This window comes from Sorghum bicolor, chromosome 10, assembly GCF_000003195.3.
Source record: "Sorghum bicolor cultivar BTx623 chromosome 10, Sorghum_bicolor_NCBIv3, whole genome shotgun sequence".
In the NCBI taxonomy this organism is placed as follows: Eukaryota; Viridiplantae; Streptophyta; class Magnoliopsida; order Poales; family Poaceae; genus Sorghum; species Sorghum bicolor.
In genome coordinates, this window is record NC_012879.2 from 48,202,879 (window position 1) to 48,229,672 (window position 26,794).

General features: G+C 43.5%; 2 protein-coding genes and 1 non-coding gene across 4 annotated transcripts; 2 read left to right on the forward strand and 1 right to left on the reverse strand.

The window, feature by feature from the left end:
• LOC8061948 lies at positions 5,947-7,148 on the forward strand. Its single transcript, XM_021450490.1, has one exon. It carries the CDS (start codon positions 6,248-6,250, stop codon positions 6,788-6,790), a length of 543 nt encoding a protein of 180 aa, XP_021306165.1. The 5' UTR covers positions 5,947-6,247; the 3' UTR covers positions 6,791-7,148.
• TRNAQ-CUG lies at positions 12,122-12,193 on the reverse strand. The gene has a single exon. It is a non-coding gene; the product is annotated as a tRNA-Gln (tRNA).
• Positions 12,269-19,900, forward strand: LOC8072696 (G-type lectin S-receptor-like serine/threonine-protein kinase SD2-5). 2 transcript variants are annotated; one of them, XR_002448120.1, is made up of 2 exons: positions 12,269-12,592; positions 19,509-19,900. XR_002448120.1 is itself a non-coding variant. In XM_021448687.1 (2 exons), the coding sequence occupies exon 1, from the start codon at positions 14,620-14,622 to the stop codon at positions 17,140-17,142; it is 2,523 nt and encodes an 840-aa protein (XP_021304362.1). In that variant the 5' UTR covers positions 13,497-14,619; the 3' UTR covers positions 17,143-19,404; positions 19,509-19,900. The 2 variants fall into 2 exon arrangements, 1 of the variants encoding a protein (XP_021304362.1); XM_021448687.1 differs by lacking the exon at positions 12,269-12,592 and adding an exon at positions 13,497-19,404.

A 26,794-nucleotide genomic window follows, 5' to 3' on the forward strand; every position in this document is an offset into this window, starting at 1 on the left:
GATGGGGGTTGTGACCCTAAGTGTTTACAAACCCCTGTATCTAGGGATGAAAACGGATCGGATACGGACGGATATCATCGATATCATATTTGTTTTCGTATTTCTGGTCGAATTCGGATTCGAATACGGATAATGTCAACTATGTCAGATAAGATACGATTGGATGTCGACATCATAAATATACGATTTAAGTACTCGGATACGGATACGGTATCGGATGTTGAACATTCGGACTCGGATACGGACTGATCTGAATCCCTCTAAACGAATTCGGTCTCGAATACGGTCGGAAAATATCCGTATCGTTTTCATCCCTACCTGTATCACAAAAGAAAGGTGCTCGAAGAGGTCTCCGTCATAAACATAAGAAAAATAACAAGATTTTTTCTAGATGAAAGGCATTTTCTGGAATTGCAACGGGTTTGCTGATTCTAAAAAATACAGATTCTTGTCGGATCTAACGAAAGAAAAAAAACTTAGATTTCATTGCCTTATCAGAAACTGGTAGAGCCAATTTCCCGCAATCCACTTTGAATAATATTTGCGCAGGCAGAGATTTTCTTTGGCATTGCATGGCTCCGCGAGGTAGGTCTGGTGGCATGATTCTAGGTATACATTTATTATCTTTTGATATTGGGGAAATCGAGGAAGGGGATTTTTTTATACGGTTCAAGGTTAGACATAGGGAAGCTGATTTTAAATTCAACCTGATTTCGGTTTATGGACCAGCGCAGTTGGATCAAAAGTCACATTTCTTATCTAAAATTGTACATGTATGTTCAAACGAAACTTTACCCATTGTCATAGGTGGTGACTTTAACATTATTCGAAGACCAGATGAGAAAAACAATGACATTTATAATGATAGGTGGCCTTTTTTTTTTAATGCGGTGATTGATTCTTTAAATCTTAGAGAAATAGAAATGTCAGGTAGAAAATTCACGTGGGCTAATCATTTACAGAATCAAACTTTTGAAAAATTAGACAAGGTCTTAGTTTGCACAGATTTTGAAACTAAGTACCCGCTTACCACTGTAATTGCTTTGACTAGGGAGATCTCTGACCACACACCTCTCCTTTTCTCCACAAATAATTCGTCCTCATCTTATCAATATCAATTCAAGTTTGAATTGGGTTGGTTGCTGAGGGATGGATTTTGTGAAATGGTTAGTGATGTGTGGCAAAGTACATTAGTTGATGGCTCACCTATAGAGAGGTGGCAAGCTAAGATAAGAATGCTTCGTCAATACCTCAGAGGATGGGCAAAAAATGTAAGTGGTGCTTACAAGAAAGAAAAGACAACCATTCTAAATAAACTAGATGAACTGGATAAGAAAGCATAATCTGCCACCCTTAATGGATTAGAACTAGATCTAAAACATGTGCTAAATGAAAGACTGGCAGAGCTTCTTCGAGAGGAAGAACTTAAATGGTACCAGAGGGCTAAAGTCAAACATCTTTTGGAAGGCGATGCAAATACAAAATACTATCACCTGCTAGCTAATGGTAGACATCGGAAAACTCATATTTTCCAGTTGGAAGATGGGAATAACATAATAAGTGGTGATGCTCAACTCAAAGGGCATATCACCAAATATTATAAGAACTTGTTTGGTCCATCAGAGAACTCTAATGTTACACTGGATGAGTCACAAACAGTTGATATTCCCCAGGTCTCTACTCTAGAAAATGAGTATTTAACAAATACCTTCTCACAAGAGGAGGTGAGGGTTGCGATTTTCCAAATGGAGCATAATAAGGCACCTGGTCCAGATGGTTTCCCTCCAGAATTTTATCAGGTCTTCTGGAATTTAATCAAAGATGATCTGATGGCTCTGTTCATGGATTTCCATCAGGGAACACTTCCACTAAATCGTCTCAATTTTGGAACCATAATTCTTTTACCTAAAAAGAAGGATGCGAAAGTAATTCAACAATATAGGCCTATTTGTTTGTTGAATGTTTCTTTCAAAATCTTTACCAAAGTTGCAACCAATAGACTATCTACCATAGCACAGAAAATAATTAGACCGACTCAAACAGCTTTCCTACCAGGAAGAAATATCATGGAGGGTGCAGTTATACTTCATGAAATGATACACGAACTTCACTCCAAAAAAAAAGATGGTGTCATCTTCAAAATAGACTTTGAAAAGGCATATGATAAGGTTAAATGGAGTTTTCTACAACAAACACTAAGGATGAAAGGCTTCTCACAAAAATGGTGTGAATGGGTGGAAAGTTTCACTCAAGGGGTAATGTCAATATTAAGGTTAATGATCAATTAGGTTCCTACTTCCAGACAAGAAAAGGCTTACGACAAGGTGATCCCATGTCCCCTATATTATTTAATATAGTGGTTGATATGTTGGCCATACTGATCACTAGAGCAAAGGAGGCGGGGCAGGTCGAAGGGGTTATTCCTAATCTAATCCATGATGGTTTGTCTATCCTTCAGTATGCGGATGACACAGTAATTTTCATGAGCCACGATGCTGAAAAAGTTGTGAATATGAAACTTTTGCTTAGCACCTTTGAACAACTATCGGGGCTTAAAATAAATTTTCACAAAAGTGAAATCTTTTGCTTTGGCAAAGCAAAAGAACATGAGATGTTTTATTCGCAAACTTTCGGATGCGTGATTGGTAATTACCCCTTTAGATACCTTGGTGTACCTATGAATACTAGGAAACTAAACAATAAAGATTGGAAAACAATTGAGGATAGGATCAAAAAGAGACTTAGTGGATGGAAAGGCAAAATGCTTTCTGTGGGGGGACGACTTGTTTTGTTAAACCCGGTGCTCTCAAGTTTACCGATGTTTATGATGTCTTTTTTTGAAATGCCGAAAGGTGTTTTAGAAAAGATAGACTACTTTAGGTCACACTTTTATTGGCAAAGTGACCAACATAAATGGAAATATAGACTAGCCAAATGGGAAGTTTTATGTCAACCCAAAGAACAGGGGGGTTTAGGCATAAAAAACTTGGAAATACAAAACAAATGCTTGCTCAGTAAATGGCTATTTAAGTTGTTGAATGAAGAAGGTATGTGGCAGGAACTTTTAAGGAATAAATATATCAAAGATAAGACTTTAGGAAGCTGTGTTCAAAAACCAACAGACTCTCATTTTTGGAAAAGTTTAATGAATGTTAAAGACTCTTTCATGGACTTTGGCTCGTTTAAAGTGAGAGATGGGTCTCAAACTAGGTTCTCGATAGACACTTGTTTAGGAAATAAACCCCTTAAGGATAAATTTCCTGCGTTGTTTAATATAGTAAGGAGAAAACAAGATTCTGTGGCACAAGTGATTAGCTCTTCACCACTAAATATTTCTTTTCGACGAAATTTAGTGGGGGCAAACCTAACAAACTGGTACAAAATTGTTGCCTCTTTACAGAATATTAACTTACTAGAGGAAAAAGATGTCTTTGTGTGGAGCTTGAATGTATCTGGAAGCTTTACGGTCAAGTCTATGTATGCTGTGTTAATTAACAATGGGGTTAGAGTGTCACAAGACTTATGAGAAATTAAAATACCTCTGAAAATAAAAATTTTCATGTGGTATCTAAAGAAAGGTGTGATCTTAACTAAGGATAACTTAGTTAGGCGAAACTGGAATGGGGATAGAAAATGTTGCTTCTGTCACTCTCCAGAATCCATACAATATCTTTTTTTAGACTGTGTTTATTCCAAATTCTTATGGCGTGCTGTACATATACTTTTTGGAATTTCACCCCCTAGGGACATAAATGACCTTTTTATTAGGTGGTCAAAAGTAGCAACCAAAAAGTATAATACATTGTTATTAACTGCAGCATCTGCACTCTGTTGGGCAATTTGGATAACCAGGAACGAGGTGGTTTTTGACAAATGCGGACCAAAATCTTTTTTGCAGGTTCTTTTCAGGGGAACGCATTGGCTTCGGCAATGGGCAAAATTGCAGCGGCATGATGATCTGCGGGATCAACTGATTACCGCAGGACAACACTTAGAGACATCAGCTCTACAATTTTTTAGTTCCAATGGATGGTTATCAACAAGACATATTGGTCATGCTTAGTCTGAACCTTATTTTGTTTCGGTTACCCGTTTGGTTGGTTGTAAACCTTGCTTGCAGCATGTGAGTTTGCCCTCGGGTAAAACTTTGTAATAATTGGTCTGATTCTATCTGCGGATAGATGAAGCCGGATACGAACTATCCATTATCTAAAAAAAAACTTAGATATACACTTGTCTACATAGATAATAGAAGTAATGTATCTAAAAAACAAAATATCTTATATTTTGAAACAAAAAACATCACTGATCAACTACTTACCAAAGTTTTTTTTTGTGATGTGGATGTGTAATTCAAATAGAGTTATGTGCACAAGAGGAAGAGAGATGGAAGAAAAAGAAATTTAAGGTGATGGGTTTCAGTAATCCATTGGAGGAGGCAACAAAAAATACATTACTACTAATATTAGGAGACTATCTTTTATGCAGTTCGAGGAATGGACTATTGATAATCTGTCGGAGAGGCTCTAAGCAACCAAGAGTTCGGATGAGCATCACGCGTACCTTCAGGTACGGCAAAGTTTTTTGTCGCTGTTTAAGATCTGGTTGTATCATATAGCGGTGACTATACCTGCCATGTAGGGTTCGTATAACCTCCTCGTGAAGATTAATTGCACTCACGCTGATTTGCACACTTCAATTTTGAGTAGCTTTATTTACTTGACAACTACAACTTGTTAACGCATATGTACTAATGTACTCAAAGGCAGGCATCAATTTTGAGTACACTAGTACATAGTTGTCAAGTAAATAAAGCTACTCAAAATTGAATAGTAGGAAGATGGATCCAAACGAAGAACTAGCTTGGACGTACGACAAGGCATCCCCCGGGCCCCTTTTTAAGGTGGCATTTAATTTTCTGCATTCATGATTTTTAACTGAAAAAAGCGAACAAACCCAACGTGATTTCTCACGAGCCACGCCAGCTGTGCCTGTGTTCACAAGCTATCAGCACAGCTATCACAGTAGCTTGAACCGTAAGAACAGTTTTACACCGCGCGTACCAACGATTTTTTTTTCGTAAACCCTGTTCATCCGATTGAATCTCGGATCTAACAAGTCACATCACATCAGTCCATGCATTATTCTCCATCCCGGGTGCAGAGCGATGGACCCGGAAAAGGATGTGAGATCATCGTCGATTAGCCTGTATACGCTCCAAATGCCAGGCGCGGTGGGCTCGGGCTCACGATCATGTCGTTACCGGCCGGCTTGTCGCCAGCAGCCCGGGCCACACTAGAGTAGTTGGTTGATACCACACCAATGCAAAAAGGATCGGCTTGACTGTTGCTGAGGTGAACACCTAGCTTACGTCCCGGATCGAGATCCGCTCCGAAAGGCATGCAGCTCATAATTGCCAAGGAAGGAATTTCATTCAGTGCAAGAACATGGCGAGACGTGTAGGAGTCCGTAGTTTGGCCAGCTAGTGAATAGTGATCGGATGAGAGGAGGACTGAAAACTGCTCGTATTGATCATTCCTTGTAATGCATTAACGTGGCTGCCATTAAGCGTGCAGTGCCCATGCTATTGCTATATCTATATATCCATCGGAGGGGAGAGCAGCATCATCACGCACGGTTGTCCTTGAATCAATGCACGTACGTACGTACTCGATCGATCTCCTGCTAGCTAAGCTAGTAGATGCGATGGAGGCTTCATCATCGCCTGCCCTCCCTCTATCGCCATCAGCGGCAGTCTTTTAGAGGCCTCACATGTCGCGGAGGTGGCTGGTTGGTCGATGGAGTGGCCGCCGCACCGCACGAGGTGAGAGACGACGACGAGGACACTGGAACGTGAGACAGCAATAAAGAAAGCAAGAGGTGGCCCCGCCCCATGAGCGACACAGATCAATCATGCAACACACAGATGCAGGCAGCAGCAGGCTCTCCCCCCACAGCTGCTTCCTTGGAGGCCAGCCCGGCCGGAGGGGGGATCCGGGATCGATCGAATGGAGCCTCAGCCTGCCGGTCCTTTTCCCTTCAACCACCGCGCGATCTGCCGCAAATCCTCCATGCTTTCGCTTCGTCCCCCGCGGAAAACGAGAGACAGACATATATTACCCTGCTGCTAACTACTATACCGCAACCGCAACAGCCCACCCGCCCGCCCGCCCGCCGGTGCAAGTGCAAGTTCGTCTCGTGATTCCATTTCCTCGCTGATCGATCGTCATCAGCGCAGTAGTTACCAATGCCGGCGTCGTCGTCGTCGGCGGCGACGTCGCCGCTGCCCGAGATCGTGAGCTGCTCCGCTCTGCAGGAGGATCCGTATCCGTGGTCGTCGTCGTCGCCGCCGATGATGATGATCGCCGGCGCCGGCGACGACGACTTCTTCCTGCAGGTGCAGCTGGTGCCGAGGGACGTCTCGGACGGGCTCCTCGGCAAGTTCGCGGACACCAGCGCGTTCGACTTCGACTACGACCGCAGCGGGCTCTGGTCGCCGCTGGTGCCGCTGCGCCCCGAGGTCATGCTGCTCGCGCAGTCCCCGGCGGCCGGGCGCCGCGGCCGGCGACCGCGGCGGCGGTGGCGCCGGAAGCGGAGGAAGGTGCGTACGTACCCCGCTCAGTTTCTAGCTCGCTCGGCATGCCATGCGTTGCACTGCAACAACAGGGCAGCTAGCAGGGCTTTTGTTCGCCGCCATTGCAACTCGTGGTCTTGTGCTTTGCAGGTGCTCTGCGGCTGCTGGCGATGGTGGGGACGTGCAATGCTGCCTACGGACGAAACATCTGAATAATCCTGCAAATGTTCTTCTGCTGCTGCTGCTGCTGCTGCTGAATCTTGGATTTCTTCGTTCTTCTAGTACATACAAAGTGCCAATACTGTATACTAGTACTATGTAACATGTATATGTATGCACATGCAGCAATGCAAGGTCCAAATGCAAGACAACATGATTGTATAATGTATAGTCACAATATACGTAGTACATTGCTTTTGGATATGCCAATTGGACACGAATCATTGTATCGTGATTCTTGGAGGCATCTCCAATATGGATGAATCCTGTAATTACGCTTGCTTTTTTTTTCTTTCTAGAAAGTACTTTTTGGTCCACGTAGTATTAACCCTTGTTTTTTTTAGAAAGTACTTTTTGGTCCGCATGTTATTATTGACTAATGGAAGCTTAGAATATTTCCAAGAGTTTCTTTAAAAAATGCCAAATCATTAATTATATCAAGTTCCACAAAATGAGTGGCAAGCTAAGTTTTCATTATTTTTTAGTAGTTTGCAACTTTAGTTTTTTGTTGCTAAAATATTAAACAACATTTCCTCACATGCCAACCTAAACCAGTCCTTAATTAGTCTCGGGCCACAACTGGCCCAAAAGAAACAAATATTTCCTCATGCATCGTCAGACTCGTGAAAACACTAGTTTAGTTTTGGCTAATTGAGACAATGAAGTGGAGTAACCTTCTACTAAGTGCTTTGATTTTAGATAGGTTGGTTCACATCCATGATGGAGAAAAAGGCACTGAAGGCGATGAAGACAGCCACAAGTGATGATCAAGTGATCCACGTTAGGAAAATATTTAAGAGAAAAATAAAATGCACGGGCTCAAGGCAAATTTATATGCTAGGGCATTTTTGTTTTTATGATGAATACGCAATAGAGTGCGTGATCGGGTTTTATGATAGATAACCATACTATTAAGAGGGAATATCTTAAGGCTATTGCGATTATCTAAGTGTTACTCACTACTACACAAATAATTTTATAAGATGATGCCCTTTTATTAACGGAGGCAGTCACAAAACTCAATCGTCTCAGTTATTGCCTACGATTAACGAATGTGAGCATTTTTTATTTAAATTGATTTATGAAGGTGTTTGTCTTAAAGAAACCGCCTCTAAAAATAATATATTTTCAGAAGCAGTTGTCTTAAAATACTCGCCTCTATAAATCTAATCTTGGAGACAGGCACACTATAAAGCTTGCCTTAAAAAATGCAGGCCCAGCTCCGAGCCCAGAAAGCTCATATCAACGCTTTTGCGTGACTTGTATATAACTCAGACTTAGGGTTAGCAAACTCTCCCAACCCATTCCCGTCCCCAGCAGCCTCTCCCTGCTCTACACCAAGCTCCTAGAGGCAACCCAGCGGCACCCTCTCCCCTCCCTCCCCTCACCTCGCGCCGACTCCCTCCACTCCTCTCACCTCGCGCCAGCTCCCTCCCCTCCTGAGCATGTAGTGGCAGCGTCGGTGCCCCTCATCCACCCGAGCAGGCCGCACTCCTCCCCCTAATCGAGTAGGTCGCGGGTGCAGCGCCCCTGCCCTAACCAAATAGGCCCCAAGGAGGTCCCTATGGCGCACAACCCTACAGTGGATCTGGCACGGCAGCATGGTCCACGATGGCAGATCAGATCACCACTACCACGCATGGGCGCCCTGGATCTCCTGCAAGGCTTGGGGCTCCCACAACAGTAGCGTGGTCTCCATGGCGGCGGCACGGGCTCCACCACAGTGGCCTCCATCGCTCAACCTCCACCATGGTGGGCGGTCCTGGATCTCCTACATAACTTGGGGCTCCCATAGCAATGGCGTCAGGGGCGGACCCACAGGGTATGCCAGGTGGGCCACGACATACCCTGTGGGTCAGCCTTCTACTTAATTAATAGTGCATTGTTAACATATAAATATTTACAACAAATATTATTAGTATGCCTTGCTAGTCCAATGGTATGTCTTTTGGTTCTTAATCAAGAGTTCACCAGTTCAAACCTTTGCAGCTGCAATTTTCGTCTTCATTTTCTGTTTCCCATTTCTTTATTCTCCTTTTTTTGCCCCTTTAAAAATTACCTATATCTAATATGTTTTTATATTTATTCCATCTTGCTATGTCATGTAAAACCTCAAATGTGAATAGTTTTTAATTTGTGGTCTTTTATCCCCTCTCAATATTAATAACTAGTATAATATATTTTGTCCTTTACTTTCTAATTTTATTCATCCTAAGTTGTTGTTTCCTATGAGACACATCATGAAATAAAATAATAAATAAAAAAAATATAACCTCGACTTCGTTTTATTATCACTTATCAATAGCTATATGCAATGACATTTTAATTTTCTATTTTCTTTTGTAACTTTTAAAATTAAGTATGGATTAGTTTTTATATTATTTTTATCCCATCATGTTGTATCCCATGACACCTATGTGTCTTTATTTTTATTTTTTATCCCCTCTAGATATTATAACTATAAACAATATATTTCATCCTTTCTTTTGCTATCTTTTCATCCCATCTTGTTGTATGTCTCTTTTATGGCTACTATTTCAAATTATTTGTATTTCTTTTCTTTATATCATAATTTGTTATAATTTTTAGCTAATCTTTAAATTTAAGACTTATCATATTATTTAATGCACATTGTTTTTACCAAATTGGAAGTGGTTTTATCGAATTGCGTAAGATTTTTTTTATGCGGCATACCCTGTGATAAAATCCTGGGTCCGCCACTGAATAGCGTGGTCTCCACAGCGACGGTTCGGGCTCCACCATTGCGGCCTCCCTCCCTCAACCTCCACTATGTCGGTGTGTGTAGGTTCGCTAGTTCCAGCGCAAACCTGGTTCGGTGGGCTCTTTGATGGCCATGCCGAGATCCAATAAGGAGAGGGCCACCCAGATCTGGCGGACATGATGACAGCGGGCTCGATTGAGCCTAGCGACGGGCTCGACGGCTTGCTAGTTTTCTTTTATTTTTTTTTAAATCGATTAACGGAGGCGGGTGTAAGCAACCTCCTCCAACAGGTCTAGCTTAATCATGATCTTTGATTAGAGACGGTTGCACATATGTCCGCCTCCATGAACCAAAAATGAATGCCTCCAAAAATAATTATGTAGCAGTGACCGGGTGAATTGACTCCATATGCATGTGCATTAGGACTTAGTGAGTGCTAACATCTCTTGGAAATTGGTTCGAAAAATATAACTCGCATACACAAGTATTTAACATACTTTGAAGCTAGCAATTTTGCACAAGCGATGAAGTAAAGAAGAAGAGGAGCTCTCTGCAGTGTATCGGACAAGAAGGCCTGTGCATCAGAAAAATTGATTTTGCGTCCCATGGCTTTAAGACAGCAGAGGCTCAGGCTGCTTGCTCAGTTGCATGGGACGATGGCGGGACGGCATCGGACAAACAAGTTTGCGTTCGATGTGAATTCGTGCGATCTCCAGATTGCATCGGACGTTGGTGCACGGATCAAATGCTAGCACTGTTTACCAGGAGACAGTAGTAGTCAACAGGGCATCAGAAGATGAAGGTTTGTCCGATGTGGACCATCGAAGATCGAACATGCTCGATGCAGTTTTGTGCTCTCTGGACCCTCTTTGTACTGCATTGGACGACACGTGGAGTTTTATCTGATGGAGCATCGGACGGCAGCGTGCAGAGACGAACGTTGGGCATGCAATGGCTAGTGACACATTTCACATGCCTATGGCATCGAACGATGGTGTTTGTCCGATGGCTATAGTTTAGCGTCCAATGCCCCCGCAGCAGACCCATTTGGGCAACGGCTAGTGCTTGGCTCTCTGAAGATTGATACACCTCTTGAGCATAACCAAGCTTCTCCCACTCATTTCTTTCATGTATTGATCATATAAGTGAGTTTTTTGCGAGACCGGCCAGTTACAAACGCAAACGCTTGCATACACAAGCGCACACTCATCTCTATGAATGCACGTACGCACACTCTACTCCTATAAACATCTTCGAAGAACTGATTTAGACTAGCAAATCTCGAGATTGATGAAGTTACCACAGACGTCTCGCTGTCGATGAAGACTTCACCTACCACTGAAAACATAGCACCATTAAATTCTAGAATAAATCCAGAAAAATACGAGCACCGTGTCAAGCTGTAGACTTAAACCTGGGTAGTCAGGTTCCACTACAAGGAATCCAAAGTGCATTTGCTTATAGTTGAGGTATTTAGTGGCACTAGTGATCATTTTGTTGTAGGATTTGTTGTTACTTTGGTGGTTGTCATCACTTAGATGGCTTAGAGCAGTAGTGGATCGTCGAGTAGCTTTGGTGATTGTTGTCAGTTTCAATCAATGATTGTGAAGATTTCTTGTGCCTATTCCCTACGGGAGGTTCACTAAAGGAAACTCTAGTGGAATCGTGGCTCATGGAGTGTCTCTTTTGTGGTTCTTACGACACCCAAGTGGTAGGCTAAGCATGTCATACCTATTAGCGTGTGAGCCACCAAGTTAGTGTCTCACCACAACGTGGGCTAAGTTGCCGGCAAGAAACCAAAAATCTTACGTCAATTGATATTCAATTGTCTCTTGCGCGGTTTGGTTTTCGTCTCTATTACTCTCTTGTACTTACATTCATATATTGTTGAGTGATACTCCTCCATCCTAAAATAATTGTTTTTCTCGTTTTTTGATAAATAACTTTGATTAAATATATATTATAAATATTAATATTTATGATACATAATTAGTATCATCGGAAAGATCTTTGAATCTAGTTTTTTAATAAATTTATTTAGAAATATAAATATTGCACGTATTTATAAATCTAGTTAAATTTACAACACGAAAATTTAAAACGACAATTATTTTAAGACAAAGAGAGTACTTACTTGTGGAGCCTAATATAGCATCGACCTTTACAAAATCTCCAAGATTCGGTGATTCAGCTACTCGAGAAATCTGCTACACAAGGAGTGCAAAAGAAATATGAAACTAGTAAATTATAAAACATCAAATTACAGAGTAACCTTTGCAAAATCTCGCAGTCGATATGATTCCACCTATTACCTTCCAAAAAAAATATGATTCCACCTATCCAGCTACCCAGAAATCTACTGGACTCGCTAGTGTCTAGACTTTTGCCTTGCTGCCAGCACAGCACAAACGGCACGTAATTAGTTATTATTGAAGAAATTAAACCATCGCGCAACAGATAGGCTAAGAGACGGCGGATTATCACACCGTTATAGATTTTAATATTTGCAAAACGAAATATTATATATATATATAAATCTACTACACCTATACAAGGAGTATAAGTTAACGCAAAAGAGAAAAAAAATGGAAATATATGTTAAAAAAAGGTCCCACCGAGATTTGAACTCGGGTTACTAGATTCAGAGTCTAATGTCCTAACCGCTAGACCATGGGACCGTTGATGTCCACCCTCTTCTTGTTTCTATTATTAATGATTACGCATGATTCCGCTCTCCACACCAGGTCAGGTCCTCATGATAGCATCCAGAGAAAAGGACCGTGGAAGTGGAACGTTGTGCCATCTGCTCGCCGAAAGACCACGACGCGGCAGTGGAAAAAAACTCTGCAGTTGCGACGTCGCGTGCGGACTGCGGAGAGTCCAAGGTCGGGGCGCTGCCCGGATGAGAAGGCTGGGGCGCGTACGTAGCTGTACATCGGCAAAGGCACAGGCTTCCGAGTTGCCTTCTTCCAGCCGGGGCCTAGAAGCCAAATCCGCGGATGCCATCGCTGCTCGGCACCTGTTCGACGAAATGTGCCAGTGATGATGCTGTGGCCTCGTTGTTAGGCCTAATGACGGTATGCTTCGCAGCGCCTCCACCCCTCTTCCTATCCCCTTCCCCTATTATTGGTAATATTACAGATCCATAATCTGATATCCTGGTGGCATCACTGGGCTGCCACGGTTCACCCATTCATCTTGCCATGCCATTGTGCTGGTTAACGAGCACCATGGGTGATGGGCTGGTCGCGTGGTGCTTGGTGATCATATGAATGTTCTATATGCTGATTTGATGGCAGGCCGGATTTGTAGAATCAGACTAGGGGCTGCCTTCTTGCTGATATACTGAGATTAGGAGCCTAGTGATGAACAGTGGATTGAGATAACCACTTGCCCTGTTTGTACACTTAACTGATTGCAAGTAAAGGCCAGCCCATTGAAAAGGATATCATATCATATCAGAATGAGGTTTTTTCTTAGGGTTGAGCTGTACAATACACCAGGATGTGGTTGTGAGCATTGAGCTGTAGATTAGAAAAGTCCAAGGGATAGGAAAGGAGTAGTCACCTCCTTTGAACAAGCCAGACCTAAATTTCTCTCCCCGCGTTCCATTTTCCAAATAATAAAATGCATTACAGCTGTTCCATGGCATGCCATAGTTGCAAATGGCATCTGCTTGGAGTAGTCAAGTGGTGGGTGTGGTCCGTGTTGAACTGTGGAATGGTTATGCACCCTAGCCAGGAACATCGTATGTTCTTTAATAAAACAAAACCTCCATTGCGTTACTATATGCTGGCACAGTAGCAAGTTTGTCTTGATTAAAGCTGAGACCTATAAAGGGTACTCCCTCCATCCCAAATTATAAGACGTTTAACTTTTTTGACCCTATGTTTGACCACTCGTCTTATTCAAAAAATTTGTGTAAATATAGTCCAATTTAAGTCATTCTTGAAGAACCTTTATTAATAAACCAAGCCACGACAAAAGAAATGATATTTTGTACAAATTTTTGAATAAGACAAGTGGTCAAACTTGTTGTTAAAAAAGTCAAACGTCTTATAATTTGGGATGGATTGGGTACATGTGAAGCAGTGTTGTATTCATCACTATTCCCTTCATTCCTTGCCATTTGGTTGAATTAGTCAACTGTGTAGGTTATGTTGTACATATGAAATTGCTTGGTGCCACGACTCACATGCTATTATCTTCAATGCAATACAGCTACCAGCATTTACATCAGTCAACAGCTTGTGGTCAAACGAGATATATGCTTCTGAAGGATGATGTCGGTGCCTGGTTATGTGTGGACAAACCTAGCAGTAGTCTATAATCATTCTGAAAATCTGCAGTGCCATATATCAAAACTGACAACTTAATAGTGACATATACCTACCTTAGAAAACAGACTCGGCCCTTGACCTTAGCCATCCTATGCCACTGCATGCTCATACATACTTTGCCAAAATGAAGGATCGATGCTACAATGAAGCCAATATTAGGAGGACAGCTCCAAACTTCGTAGCACATTTTAAAATTTTATTATAAAATGCAAAAGTTCACTAACCATTTCAGCGTATTTTAATCATTTTATTTCTCAATAACTCTCTACACCGGTTTGTTGATGATAACAAATGTCTGTTCAGTTAAATGTGCTTTAACAGCAACACGAGAGAGAAAATATTGAGAATTATAAAAATTAAGTAAATGTGGCAAGCCAATGAAGAATAATGACTGATTCCATGTTGGCCCTTTGACTAAACAACCAACTGTAGTTTGATGGACAGTTGGATGGAAATGAAGAAGAATCCAGAGCCCTTGGCATCCTTCTTTCATCTGCTGTGCTATTAAAATGGCACCAAGTGCCTTAGGGCTTAGGCCTCATGCCCTCAACCCAATGCCCTTCACTAAGAGACTAGCACAGCTGAAATAACATGCACGATCATCCTACCATACGAAATACAAAGGTGGATTACCATGTCTTCTGATCATTCCACCTTTCTTCCAATCCATACTTACACACTTTCTGAAACTACAATCCTTTCAGCTGTTCTTCTTTGATACCAAAAAAACAGCTGACATTTCATGTTTCATATATTCTGTAGCCATGTGTCATTCAAAGCTCTTATTGCTCCTCTTTTCCCTCCTTATTACTATCTGCTCCAAACTCGCTAACCCTGCCATGACCAAATCCTTTCTAGCTAATGCTGAGCTTGGCACCATATGGAAAAACAACCCATCTGTTCTCCACAATGGGTTTCCAGATGATAATTTTTCTGTGCGTCTCATCTTACCTAGTCCTTATGGCACCGCCAGGATTAGTGTCGGGTCATCTGTGGACAGTGTTCCTTTATTTGCCTGCGGCTTCTTTTGTGCAGGACTTGCAGCCACTTGCGATGCCTACATCTTTTCCATATTCATTGTCAATGCCTTCAGTATAGGTGATGTTTTGTACTTGGAATCACCCCAGGTAGTCTGGTCTGCCAACCATGACCGGCCAGTCAAAGAGAATGCAACTGTTCAACTTACTGAACTGGGTGACTTGGTGCTGTATGATGCAGATGGTACACTGGTTTGGTCCACCAATACCACTGGCAAGTCAGTGGTTGGCATGAATCTCACTGGGTCAGGCAATCTGGTGCTCTTAGATCATAGAAATATGGAAGTATGGAGGTCCTTCGATCACCCAACTAACACCCTTGTCACTGGGCAGGTGCTACATTTGGGGCAAAAACTCATAGCAAGTACCTCAGCTACAAATTGGGCCAAAGGAAAGTTCTATCTGACAGTACTTTCCAACGGCATGTATGCATTTGCAGGAGTTGACACTCCTCTAGCATACTATCGAAGTCCCACTGGTGGAAATATCATAGCAAACACTTCAGCATACATAGCACTCAAGAATGGAAGCCTGGAGGTTTTCACGTCATTCAGGGGAACAGAAGGACCAGATTATCTCATTCAATTTCCCATGAATGCCTATGGACTGGAGTTTGTGAGGCTAGATTGGGATGGACACTTAAGGCTATACCAGGGGGGAAACGGTAGTTGGGTGAGCTCAGATCTTCTTGATATAGCTGATCCTTGTTCTTACCCTCTAGCTTGTGGGGAATATGGTGTCTGTTCAAATGGACAGTGCAGCTGCCCAGATGCCGGCCTCAGGCAATCCGGATTATTCAAACTGATTAATCCCAGGGAGATTAATCGTGGCTGCGTCTTGACAGATTCACTATCCTGTGGGTCAGCCCATAAGACAAGGTTTCTTGCCGTTGCCAACACCACTCGCTTCAAAATTATCTACAATTGGACAACAAACGAAGAGCACTGTAAAGTATCGTGCTTGAATGATTGTTCTTGCAAGGTTGCATTTTTCCTTCACTCGAACAGTTCTTCCGGTTTCTGTTTTCTTGCATCTGACATCTTTTCAATGATAAGCATCAGCGCACAGAGTTACTCTAGAAATTTTAGTTCTTATGCATTTATTAAAGTTCAAGAGCACAAACCCATGCTATCTAAAGGAAAAATTGCCATCGTGGTTGTTTGTTCTTCAACTTTTGTTGCTTCAGTTATTGTCTCCATGCTCATTGTCATAAGAAGACGGAGTGCAAAACTATTACAGGACAGAGACATTATTGATCAATTGCCAGGGCTGCCCAAAAGATTTTGTTTTGAGAGTTTGAAATCAGCAACTGGAGATTTCTCAAGAAGAATTGGGGTTGGAGGATCTGGTTCTGTTTTTGAGGGACATATTGGTGATAAGAAGGTTGCTGTGAAGAGATTGGATGGCATAAATCAGGGGGAAATGGAATTCTTAATGGAGGTTCAGACTATTGGAAGCATCAACCACATACATCTGGTGAATCTAGTTGGATTTTGCGCTGAGAAATCACATAGGCTTCTTGTCTATGAGTACATGCCTAATGGATCTTTGGATAAGTGGATTTTTGCAAAGCACCAAGTGGGCCCACTTGATTGGAAGACCAGATTGAAGATCATCACTGATGTAGCGAGAGGATTAGCTTATCTTCACAGTGATTGCCGACAAACAATAGCTCATCTGGACATCAAGCCACAAAACATCCTATTGGATGAGATGTTTGCTGCTAAGGTATCTGACTTTGGTCTTGCCAAGCTAATTGATCGTGAGCAGAGCACTGTAATGACTAGACTGAGAGGTACACCGGGTTATTTAGCCCCAGAGTGGCTAACATCTATCATCACCGAAAAAGTTGACGTCTATAGCTTTGGCATTGTCATCATGGAAATCTTGTGTGGGAGAAGAAATCTGGACTACTCACAGCCTGAAGAAAGCCAGCATCTCATCAGCATGCTGCAAGAGAGAGCCAAAGGCAACCAGCTGATGAACCTCATTGATCCACGCTCCACTGATATGGAATTCCATATAGATGAAGTGCTCCACACCATGAACCTAGCTATGTGGTGCTTGCAAGTTGACAGCAATAGAAGGCCTTCCATGTCCATGGTGGTCAAGATCCTTGAAGGTACAATGAGCGTCGAAACCGAGCTTGATTTGGACCTTGTAAATATTGACCTAATGATGGCGAATCGAACATCACGTTGGGATGATGTGACTACACAGGTTGAGTCTATTCTTACAGGGCCTAGATGAGGTTACATTATCCTATACAACAGTAGATGCATGCAAGCCAGTCTGATATTCTCACCCCCCACCCCACCCCCCTTCTCTTCCTTTTGGGATTATTTGTTGTTATGCAGTAATATCAGGAGTTTCTGTTGTGCAGTCAAAGTTTAGGTGATTATTACTTGTGGTACCAAAGATTGTAGATCCAGATTGCTCTCCCTTTTATTGAACAAACATGGAAACACGTGAACTCTGAAACTATATTTTTACGTACTTACACGGAACATCCAATGATGTAAATCAGCATGAGATTGAATTTTTTGTTTGTTTGTGACTATACCTTTTCTTTGTTGAGGGACCAAAGCTTGTTTACGCATGTTAAGGAACCTGATTTGGTGGAAAGAAACAATTATCTGAAGTGGCTTGCGATGATGCCAGCATCCTAAAGAAGTAGTAAATGTGCTCCAGGTTTAACACATTAACCAAAGAAACAATTACCTGTCCAGCTTGATTCTTATGAGGTCATAGGATACTAGGATTGCAGGCTGTTTAAATGGCACTACAATTGTGCCATTGTTAGTGAACTCAAGAATTTTCACAACTTATTTCCATATACACCTGTGCAAGTCTAATGCTGTTATATACTGATACAAAACAATGTCTGCTCTCCCATCAAGCAAATCTTGTACTCTCAGATTCAGAACGGAGCGCACACAGCACTTTGTTTGTTGAGGCACCAAAGCTCGTTTATGCATGTTAAGGACCCTGATTTATTGATTGGGTGGACGGAGATTGAGCAATGAAGCCACCATCCCATCAAGCAAATCTTGTACTCTCACTCTCTCAGATTCAGAACGGAGCGCACACAACCTTTGTTTGTTGAGGCACCAAAGCTTGTCTATGCATGTTATGGAACCTGATTTGTTGTTTGGATGGACGGAGATTGAGCAATGAAGCCACTATCCCATCAAGCAAATCTTGTACTTCAGATTCAGAACAGAGCGCACACAGCACTTTGTTAATTGAGGCACCAAAGCTTGTTTATGCATGTTAAGGAACCTGATTTGTTGATTGGGTGGACGGAGATTGAGCAATGAAGCCACCATTGCAGCTAAGGCAAGTGCTGCTGCTTCAGCCATGAGCACAGAAGTGGCGTTGGAGATTCTTCCCTGGATGTGTAAATGGATTGTGTTGGCTGTGTCTGGTTGTTTGTGATGAACACTCCAAGACCAGCTATCCTTGGTAAGTGAAGGTTTTGATATGGGTTGATTGAGGCATCCGAGTAGCATCTTGTTCCTGGTAGAAGTGCCAGTAGCATAGTCCTATATAGTGGTGGTGTCGGTGTGGTGCTATTGCTGATGAATGTCCTGTGTGGATGGGCAGTGTTGCCCCTTGTTCCCTGGGGTTTCGTCATCTGTGCTGAGTTGCAGTAGTTTTGTAGCCCAGTGTTGTTGGTACCTACATTTGATAGATTCATACCTTTGGTTTGTGGGTTGGAGATTGTGTGTCCTGTGATCATCATCTTTGGTGTGGCTGTTGTTCCATGGTTCCTTGGTCTTCTTCTTGTGCCCTGGTTAACAAGGTTGCACTGATATCTGCCCCCACTGCATTATGAACCTGCCAAACAATCCAACTTTTGTTGTTGAACCTTTTGTCATTCCTGGCCTTCCAGATCTACCACAAAGTGGTGATTATGTCCTGCATCTGTTCATCTGAGGTTTGCTTGATGTGAGGGATATGTTCCAAGTCAGCGTGTGAGATTGAATTTTTTTTTTGTTTGTGATTGTGACTATGTATTTTGTTTGTTGAGGCACCAAAGCTCGTTTACGCATGTTAAGGGACCTGATTTGGTGAAAAGAAACAGTTATCTGATGAAGTGGCTTGGTTTACTAGCATAAAGTATTTTTTGTACTCCATCCTGCTCAATTGGCAGTATGGAAGAACCCTAGTCTGTTTGCTTGGTTGATAAACTATGGCTGAAAGTACTCTTCGCTGATTTGTTGTGAGAGAAAAATACTATTGAATGACTGGTAGATTCGGCAGATAACTAAACTGCCCTGGCAAAGGTACAGTGAAGGAACAGATGTGCATCATTTTCAGTGATATTACAAGTAGTACAGTACCTACTTGTTTTGGTTGAGTATCTTCCTGCCCTTTCACCAGTTGTTATTGGACGTCTGATCAATCTACAAAGAAAAGTCTTGATACAAAGTGGCAGTGTCTTGTGTTTCCATGCCCTGTTGAGGATGTACATAGCCTGTGATGAAATGCTTCTGGATCCCTGCACTGGTAATTGAACTTAGAAATTTGAGTTTAAAAGCTTGAAGGCCTCCTTAGCAGTGCATATACCTTTTGCTGTTAGTTTCCATCTTATGACGTCCGTTTCATTGCAGGGGGACAGTTTGAAGCTAGGCGATTTCCTGCGTGGCCTCATGACTGAAGATGCTTGATGTGAGGGATATGTTCCAAGTCAGCATGTGAGATTGAAATTTTGTTGTTTGTGATTGTGACTATGTCTTTTGAAGCATCCTGAAAAGTAGTAATGTCCTCCAGGTTAACACAAATCAACCAAAGAAACAATTATCTGTCCAGCTCTGATTCTTAACAGGTCGTAGGATACGGAGTGCAGGCTGTTCAAACGGCGCTACAATTTGTGCCATTTGGGTCAGTGAACTCGAGAATTTTCACACTTTATTTCCATAATATAAACTTTGTGCCATTTGGGTCAGTGAACTCGAGAATTTTCACACTTTATTTCCATAATATAAACTTTGTGCAAGTGTAACTAATGCTGTTCTGTATTGATACAAAAAAAACGTCTGCTATCCCATGAAGGGAACCTCGTTATACGCTGAGATTCAGAACGGAGCGCACACAGCACTCTCTGGGTTTCTGGTATGTGCTCTTCATTTTCGTTCCGTGGTTGCGAAATGCGAACTGGAATCAAAAGGCGAGAGTTCCTCTGTACTTCTGCCTGTTCCTTCTTTCTACCGCACTCACAAAAGCGAAACGATCGCCATGCTAGTCACTTGCCCATACCAGCCATACTTACTACAAAGTTACCCCGTAGTACGAACGTTGAAAAAAGTTTACCGCTGCAGCACAAGTTTACCGTTCCGAGCTGCTTTGTGTAGCTAGCCATAGCCTCAGGAGTCGCGCTATAGACAAAGAGCAAAGCGCCGTGAAGTGAAGTGGTGGTTCCCAAGGAAGGAAGTCGAAGCAGAGGCAACAACAGTGGAACAGTCACAGGAGTCGCGCTAGCTAGCTGCCACTACCATTGCCCATTGCCCCTTGCACTTGCACAGTTGCGCCCTGCCGGACCGTTCCGGCCGGTCGTCCAGGAACCAAAAACGACGTTTCAGAGATGCGTGGCGCCGGCATGAAAAGACGAACCACCCAAGATGCGGCGAGAGGCGGGCGGCAGTCACAGCCTCACAGGGCGAATAAGACAGGCAGTAAACGCATCAGAGCAGAGCCCCCCGAGACAGATCCTTCCCCACCCACAAATCCCGATGCCGCCAACATGCCTTGCAGCCTGCAGACCGCGGACGCGCGTGCCTAGCCCTGTACTAGTACGCAGCCGGTAGCCGCCGCTATGCTAGCTGTGGCACAGCGACGGTACGTGCCCGCGCGCGCTGGCTGGAGAGCCTGCCCTGCTGGTGGAGGCTGTGTGTCACGCGACGAAAATGCATGCAGGTGGGCGGTGGCGTCGCCTCACGCGATCGCGCTTTTCCGGCCCCGCGGCGGGCGCCAAAGTCCGTGCCCGCGCGCGACCGCGTCCCTCCCTCCCGGCGTGACGGTGCATGCATGCGATGCGCTGGATCCAAAGATGCCCGCGCGCGGCCGGCGGCGGGCGTGCGTGCGTGGGGGCGCGGGGGCGGGGGTGCGAACCGAATCCGAGGAGGAGGGGACGGACACGGACGGGTGTTCAAAGTGCTGTGCCTAGTAGGACTAGTACGTTCCAGGAATCGATCGGGACGGACGACGGACGGAGCTCGATCGGCATATGGGGGAAAAAGGGCCGGCTGTTGTTGTTGCGCTGGTGGAGCTGGCCGGCCGCAGGGTGAGCAAAAGCGCAAAGCGCAAAAAGCGCAGGGGCCCTCCCGTGGTCGGCGTGGGCATGGGACGGAGACGGACGGACGGACGCGCGCTCACCCTCCACCTCCTCCTCCGCCTCCGGTCCTCTGCGCGGCGCCGCGCGCGCATGCATGCATGTGAGCCCTGCGCTGCCTGCCGGCTGCCGGCGCGCCGCACAGGAGCGTGTGCCCAGTGCGCCCTGCGTAGTACGGGAATGTATATATGCTGTACTGTAGTGAATATGCGATGTCGCCTTGTTTAGTTATAATTTTTTTTTTGCAAAATAGGAATAGTAGCACTTTCGTTTGTATTTTACAAATATTATTTAATCATGAACTAACTAGACTCAAAAGATTCGTCTCGTCAATTCCGACCAAACTGTGTAATTAGTTTTTATTTTCGTCTATATTTAATACTCCATGCATGCGTCTAAAGATTTGATGTGACGATGAATCTGAAAAGTTTTGCAAATTTTTTTGGAACTAAACAAGGCCTTAGTGCCTGTTTAGTTTTCCACCAAAATTTTTTTCATACATCTCATCGAATCTTTGGACACATGTATGGAACATTAAATGTATATAAAAAAATAAACTAATTACACAGTTTGGTTGAAATCGCGAGACGAATCTTTTAAGCCTAGTTACTCCATGATTAGCCTTAAGTGCTACAATAACCTACATGTGCTAATGACAGATTGATTATACTTAATAGATTTGTCTTGCAGTTTCCTGACGAGCTATGTAATTTGTTTTTTTTATTATTTTCTAAAAACCCCTCCCGACATCCTTCCGACACATCCGATGTGACATCCAAAAAAATTTCATCTCCAATCTAAACAGGGCCTTCCAAATTTTTTTTTGGGAAATCGACACTGTAGCATTTTCGTTTGTATTTGATGAAAATTGTCCAATCATAGACTAACTAGGCTTAAAAGATTCGTCTCGTCAATTCCGACCAAACTGTATAATTAGTTTTTATTTTTGTCTATATTTAATACTCCATGCATGCGTTTAAAGATTGGATGTGACGGGAAATCTGAAAAATTTTGCAAATTTTTTTGAACTAAACAAGGCCTTATTACCAGTAGTTTTTTCGCTTTTTTTTCTCCCCGTTTTTGCTGTGCCTAATAATTACTTGTTGGATTACTGTGCAGCTGCCGAGATATGGCTAGGCTTGAGCTAACACAACCTTGCCCCAGCATATAAGGCCTTGTTTTAGTTCCTCACCCAAAGACTTTTCACCCATCACATTCAAATCTTGGATACATGCATAGAACATTAAATTAGATAAAAACAAAAACTAATTGCGCAATTCAAAACCATTTTGCAACTAATTAAACAAGCCCTAAGACTATCTCCAACAATCGTCACCCAAAATACAAGACCTATTTGTCCTTTGGGTAGCGCTACAGGTAAAAGGTTCCATACCTATTTTTAGTCTTCTCTAACAACAAGACCTTAAAGACAACACTCTCTGTAAATGGGTCTCGAGGAGAGAGGATACCCAAATTTGGGTTATGTCTTTCCTGATACCCAAAATGAGTCTTCTGTGTATGAGTATTCTGTTGGAGGCTATAGGTATTGTGTTGGAAACTTATTTTGGGATTGGGTTTGTATATGGGTTTCTTATTGGAGACAACCTAAATATATCATTCTCTTGTCTTAAAGAGGAAAGAGGGAAAGCAACTGTCACCACCCCAATGGAACACTCACATGCCATGGCTTGCCACTTTTTTCTGTGTACAGCGCCCGGAGCGCGGATATGCATGGCATGCTAGCGCTGTTGTGACTTGTGAGGTGGGACTTTTTCAAGGAGCAAGCATCTCTATTCTCTACTAGTATACTGTAGCTACGACCGTCCCAGGCCGTATGCTGCAACGCCGTCGGATGTGAGGGGAACAATTGCTCCTCAAAAAATTGTTTCTGTTTGTCCAATGGCTTAAACTAGCGATCATCGACCGACCTTTTGGGCAACCAGAGGAACGCTAGATTAATACTCACCAACGGGAGTAAGCTGTTGCTGGTCTCTCCAAACAAATACTAGCTAGAGACAGGCCAGTGTGTGATCCATCGACCAAGACGCGTGCCAACCACGAAGTCTCTCCTTCAATTCCTGGCTCATCACATCACCAACGGGTGCGGCACCCGGCACCCGGCAGGGGGTAATAATCCGGCGAGTTAATTGGTGGCTGCTCGCCCGGACCAGCAATGCACACCTACTTGCAATGCATATGCAGTTATGCACTGTCATGTCGACGCATGGTGCATTTCTCCCAGCATATGCAGCTAGCCCCAAAACTCAGTACAGTAGTATATATATGGGTACGGTTTTGCAGCTTTATTATTTTTGTATATGCATATTGGCCATATGTAACTTGAGTTTCTTCAGTTCCTGGCCCGTATGTGTTTGACCGGCATCATATCTCTTGTGGCTGCCTGCCTGCCTGCCCGCCCGTGCTATCGCCCTGCATGTGCGCTCTAGGTCGCCCAACATATGGAGGCAAATGATGATGGGGCGGGCCGCTCCCATCCCCATGCCTCTCGTGGTGTACTGTGGCCTCGCTAGCTCGCCCTGCGATAGCCACCACTATTATATATCTAGGTTATGATTAATTGCGGGGACTCCATAAAAATCCATGGATGCTGCGTGGTATTGGTGATCGATCGATCGATCGATGCCGTCCGTCCGTATAATGCGAGGCATCATCATATCATGGTGCACACCCGGGAACACAAGCTGAACAAACCCGAGCGTACGTTTCGACTTTGCGCATACCACCACTTTCCGAACAATTTGACTCGATCACTCTGCTTTGTTTTTTCAAAAAAGCCTCCGTACGTACGTGAGACTACTGTGATTATTGGAATGTATAGGTTGTTATCGCTCTTTTTTGATCAAGCAACCATGCACGCCAATGCGGAATTACGAACACACAGAGATCGATCGATCGAGCAAACTAATAATAACGGTGCCGTGCATGCATTGTTTCAAGTGTGATCGATGAGCTAGCTAGCTACTAGCTACGATAAAGGGCACCGGTGACGACTACTAAACTCACGAGTGCTGCCGCTCAGGCCCAGATACCGTAGAGATCTCGAGAGGCACGCACGTACTGTTCTCCCTTTCTTCGCTCCATCCCCCTCTCTCTCGTGATCTGTTTCCGCTGCTGGCTGCTGCTGCTGCCTCTAGCTCAGGCTCAGCTAGGAGTAGGTCACTGCTGCCAGATGAAGCAGTCAGCATCAGCAACAGAAAAAAAAAGGGGAGTGGTCACGGCGGCGGCACATCCCTCGCTCAGAAGACGACCCACCCACCCAGCGCCTGGTGGTCTGGTCCCTTGAGAGAGAAACACGAACGGCATTGCTTGCATTGCATGGCGATGGTTCATTGTTCGTCTCTTGGGTTGGGTTGCTGGAGCTAGCACGTAGTAGTACTGCTGGTGCTGGACCATGGCGGTCGGCAGGCAGGCAGGCAGGAAAACGATGTTTCCATGCGCCGCAGTCAATCATATCCGCGCCGAGAGACGAGACGTCCTAATCGAGCTCGCTCGCCCGCCGGCCGCCGATCATCGCGACCCGGCCGGTGCCGTGAACATGCTCCGGCAATTATAGCTCCCGTCGTTGCTCACCAAATTCCGATCCATGCATGGCAACAAGCAGAGAAGTATATGCATGGCAACAAGCAACTTACACCACTAGCTAGCCGTGTTTGTTAATTAGTATGTGGTTGTCGTGTTTTACTTGTTTGTCCCTGCATGCAGAGAAGTGACAATAATTGGGCGTCGTATGTACGAGTACGTTGACAGTGTAGGCAACAAGCAACTGTAGCTAGCTAGCTGAGATATCCGTTAGCGACGACAGACTATGCATCAAAGTGTGGTGGTTCCTTTCGTCTTTATAGTGAGTGAGATAAAATAGCAGCATAGTACTGTCTAGTAGTAGTAGCATGTAGCTTCCAAACGAGGATAAGGAGGGCGCGGCGTTGGAAATTCACATCAACCTGCTGTCCAAGTCCGAGGCCGATCGAGCAATTAAGCCGTGAGAGTGAACTGTGTGTGTGTCTAATCCACATGCAGTGTCTGATCTTCAAAAAAACTTGGTTTGTCTGATCATATATATCCGTATATGATTGGTCAACATCACCTACACATCTGGCATTAAAACAGGTAATCTACGAATATCTCACGATTAGTGCGTGTGTTGCCGGATTGCTAGTACGTACCTGTTCCGGATTCAGAAAACTACCCGTGCTAGCTTCATCATGGGTTATACTCCTTCCGTCCAAGAATCAATTTCTAGAATGCGTGTCGCTGAAAAGAGTAATATCTGTGACATAAAATACACATCTTATGAAAATATATTCTATGATAAATCTAATGATAATAATCTGATAAATCTTAGTATTTTTTTTTTCTAAAAATTTAGTCAAAGTTTAAAAAGTTTGACGTAGGACAAATCTAGGAATTGAGTTTTTTTGGATGGAGGGAGTAGTAATCTTTTAAGGCATAAGTATTATTACTCTATTCGTTTCAAATTGTATATATAGGTTGTTTCGGTTTTATCCTTAAGTCAACTTATTGAACTTTGACTAAATTTATAGAAAATATATTAATACGTAGATGCTTGTGTATTTTCGAAAATAAATTTGGTTAAACTTAGAGAAGCTTTACTTAGGACAAAATTTAAATAACTTACAGTTTAAAATAGAGGAAGTGAAGTTTGTGAATGAATATAATACCTTCAACAAACCAAAATCGCTTAGGTTATTTTTTTCCTTCATAATAGTAGATGATACATAGATTCGAATGGATTTACTTTAAATGTTAAGTAACAAATAGAAAGATAATAACTTGGATCACTACTACACAAATGGTTTTGCAAGACGGTGCCCTTTTATTAATGGAGGTAGTCAAAATTGAACCGCTTCCTAAAATCCACACGGATTAACGAAGGTGGACATTTTGATTTAAGGATGCGATTACTTTTCCCTGCTTCGTAAAATCGATTTATGAAGATGGGTATTTTAAGACAATTGCATTCAAAAATAGCCTTTTTCGAGGTGGTAGTGTTAAAATGATCGCCTCCTTAAATTCATTTTTAGAGGCGGGCACACTATAAGGCCCGCCTCTGAAAAAGGCCATGGCCCAACAAGCCTAGGCAAGGCCTGATGGCTATCATATATATACATGAAGTTAGGGTTTAGAGCTGCCTTCTCTCTTCTGCTCTTTCTCCCTCCCTCAACCAAGTGCCCCATTCTCTGCCACTCCCATGCGCTCCTCCCCTCCTCCTCCGTGAGCCATGCTTGGCACCTCCTCCAACTCCTCTGTCGCCTATTGCACGGTGCTCCTTACGTCATCGCTCATGTGCGTTGCGTGCCTATTTGGCTCCAGGGAGGCTTTTGGGGGGGGGACATGGCGACTAGGGCCTAGATCCAGTGGCACTTGCGTCCTCATCTTCACCGGCGCTAGTGGCGAATCTGGCCTCCTCCTTTGCACCGACGGCGCATCTGGCCCCATTCTCCTCACCGACAGCGGATCTTGCCCCCTCCTCCTCACCGACAGCGAATCAGGCTCCCTCCTCCTCACTGATGGCGGATCTGGCGCTCC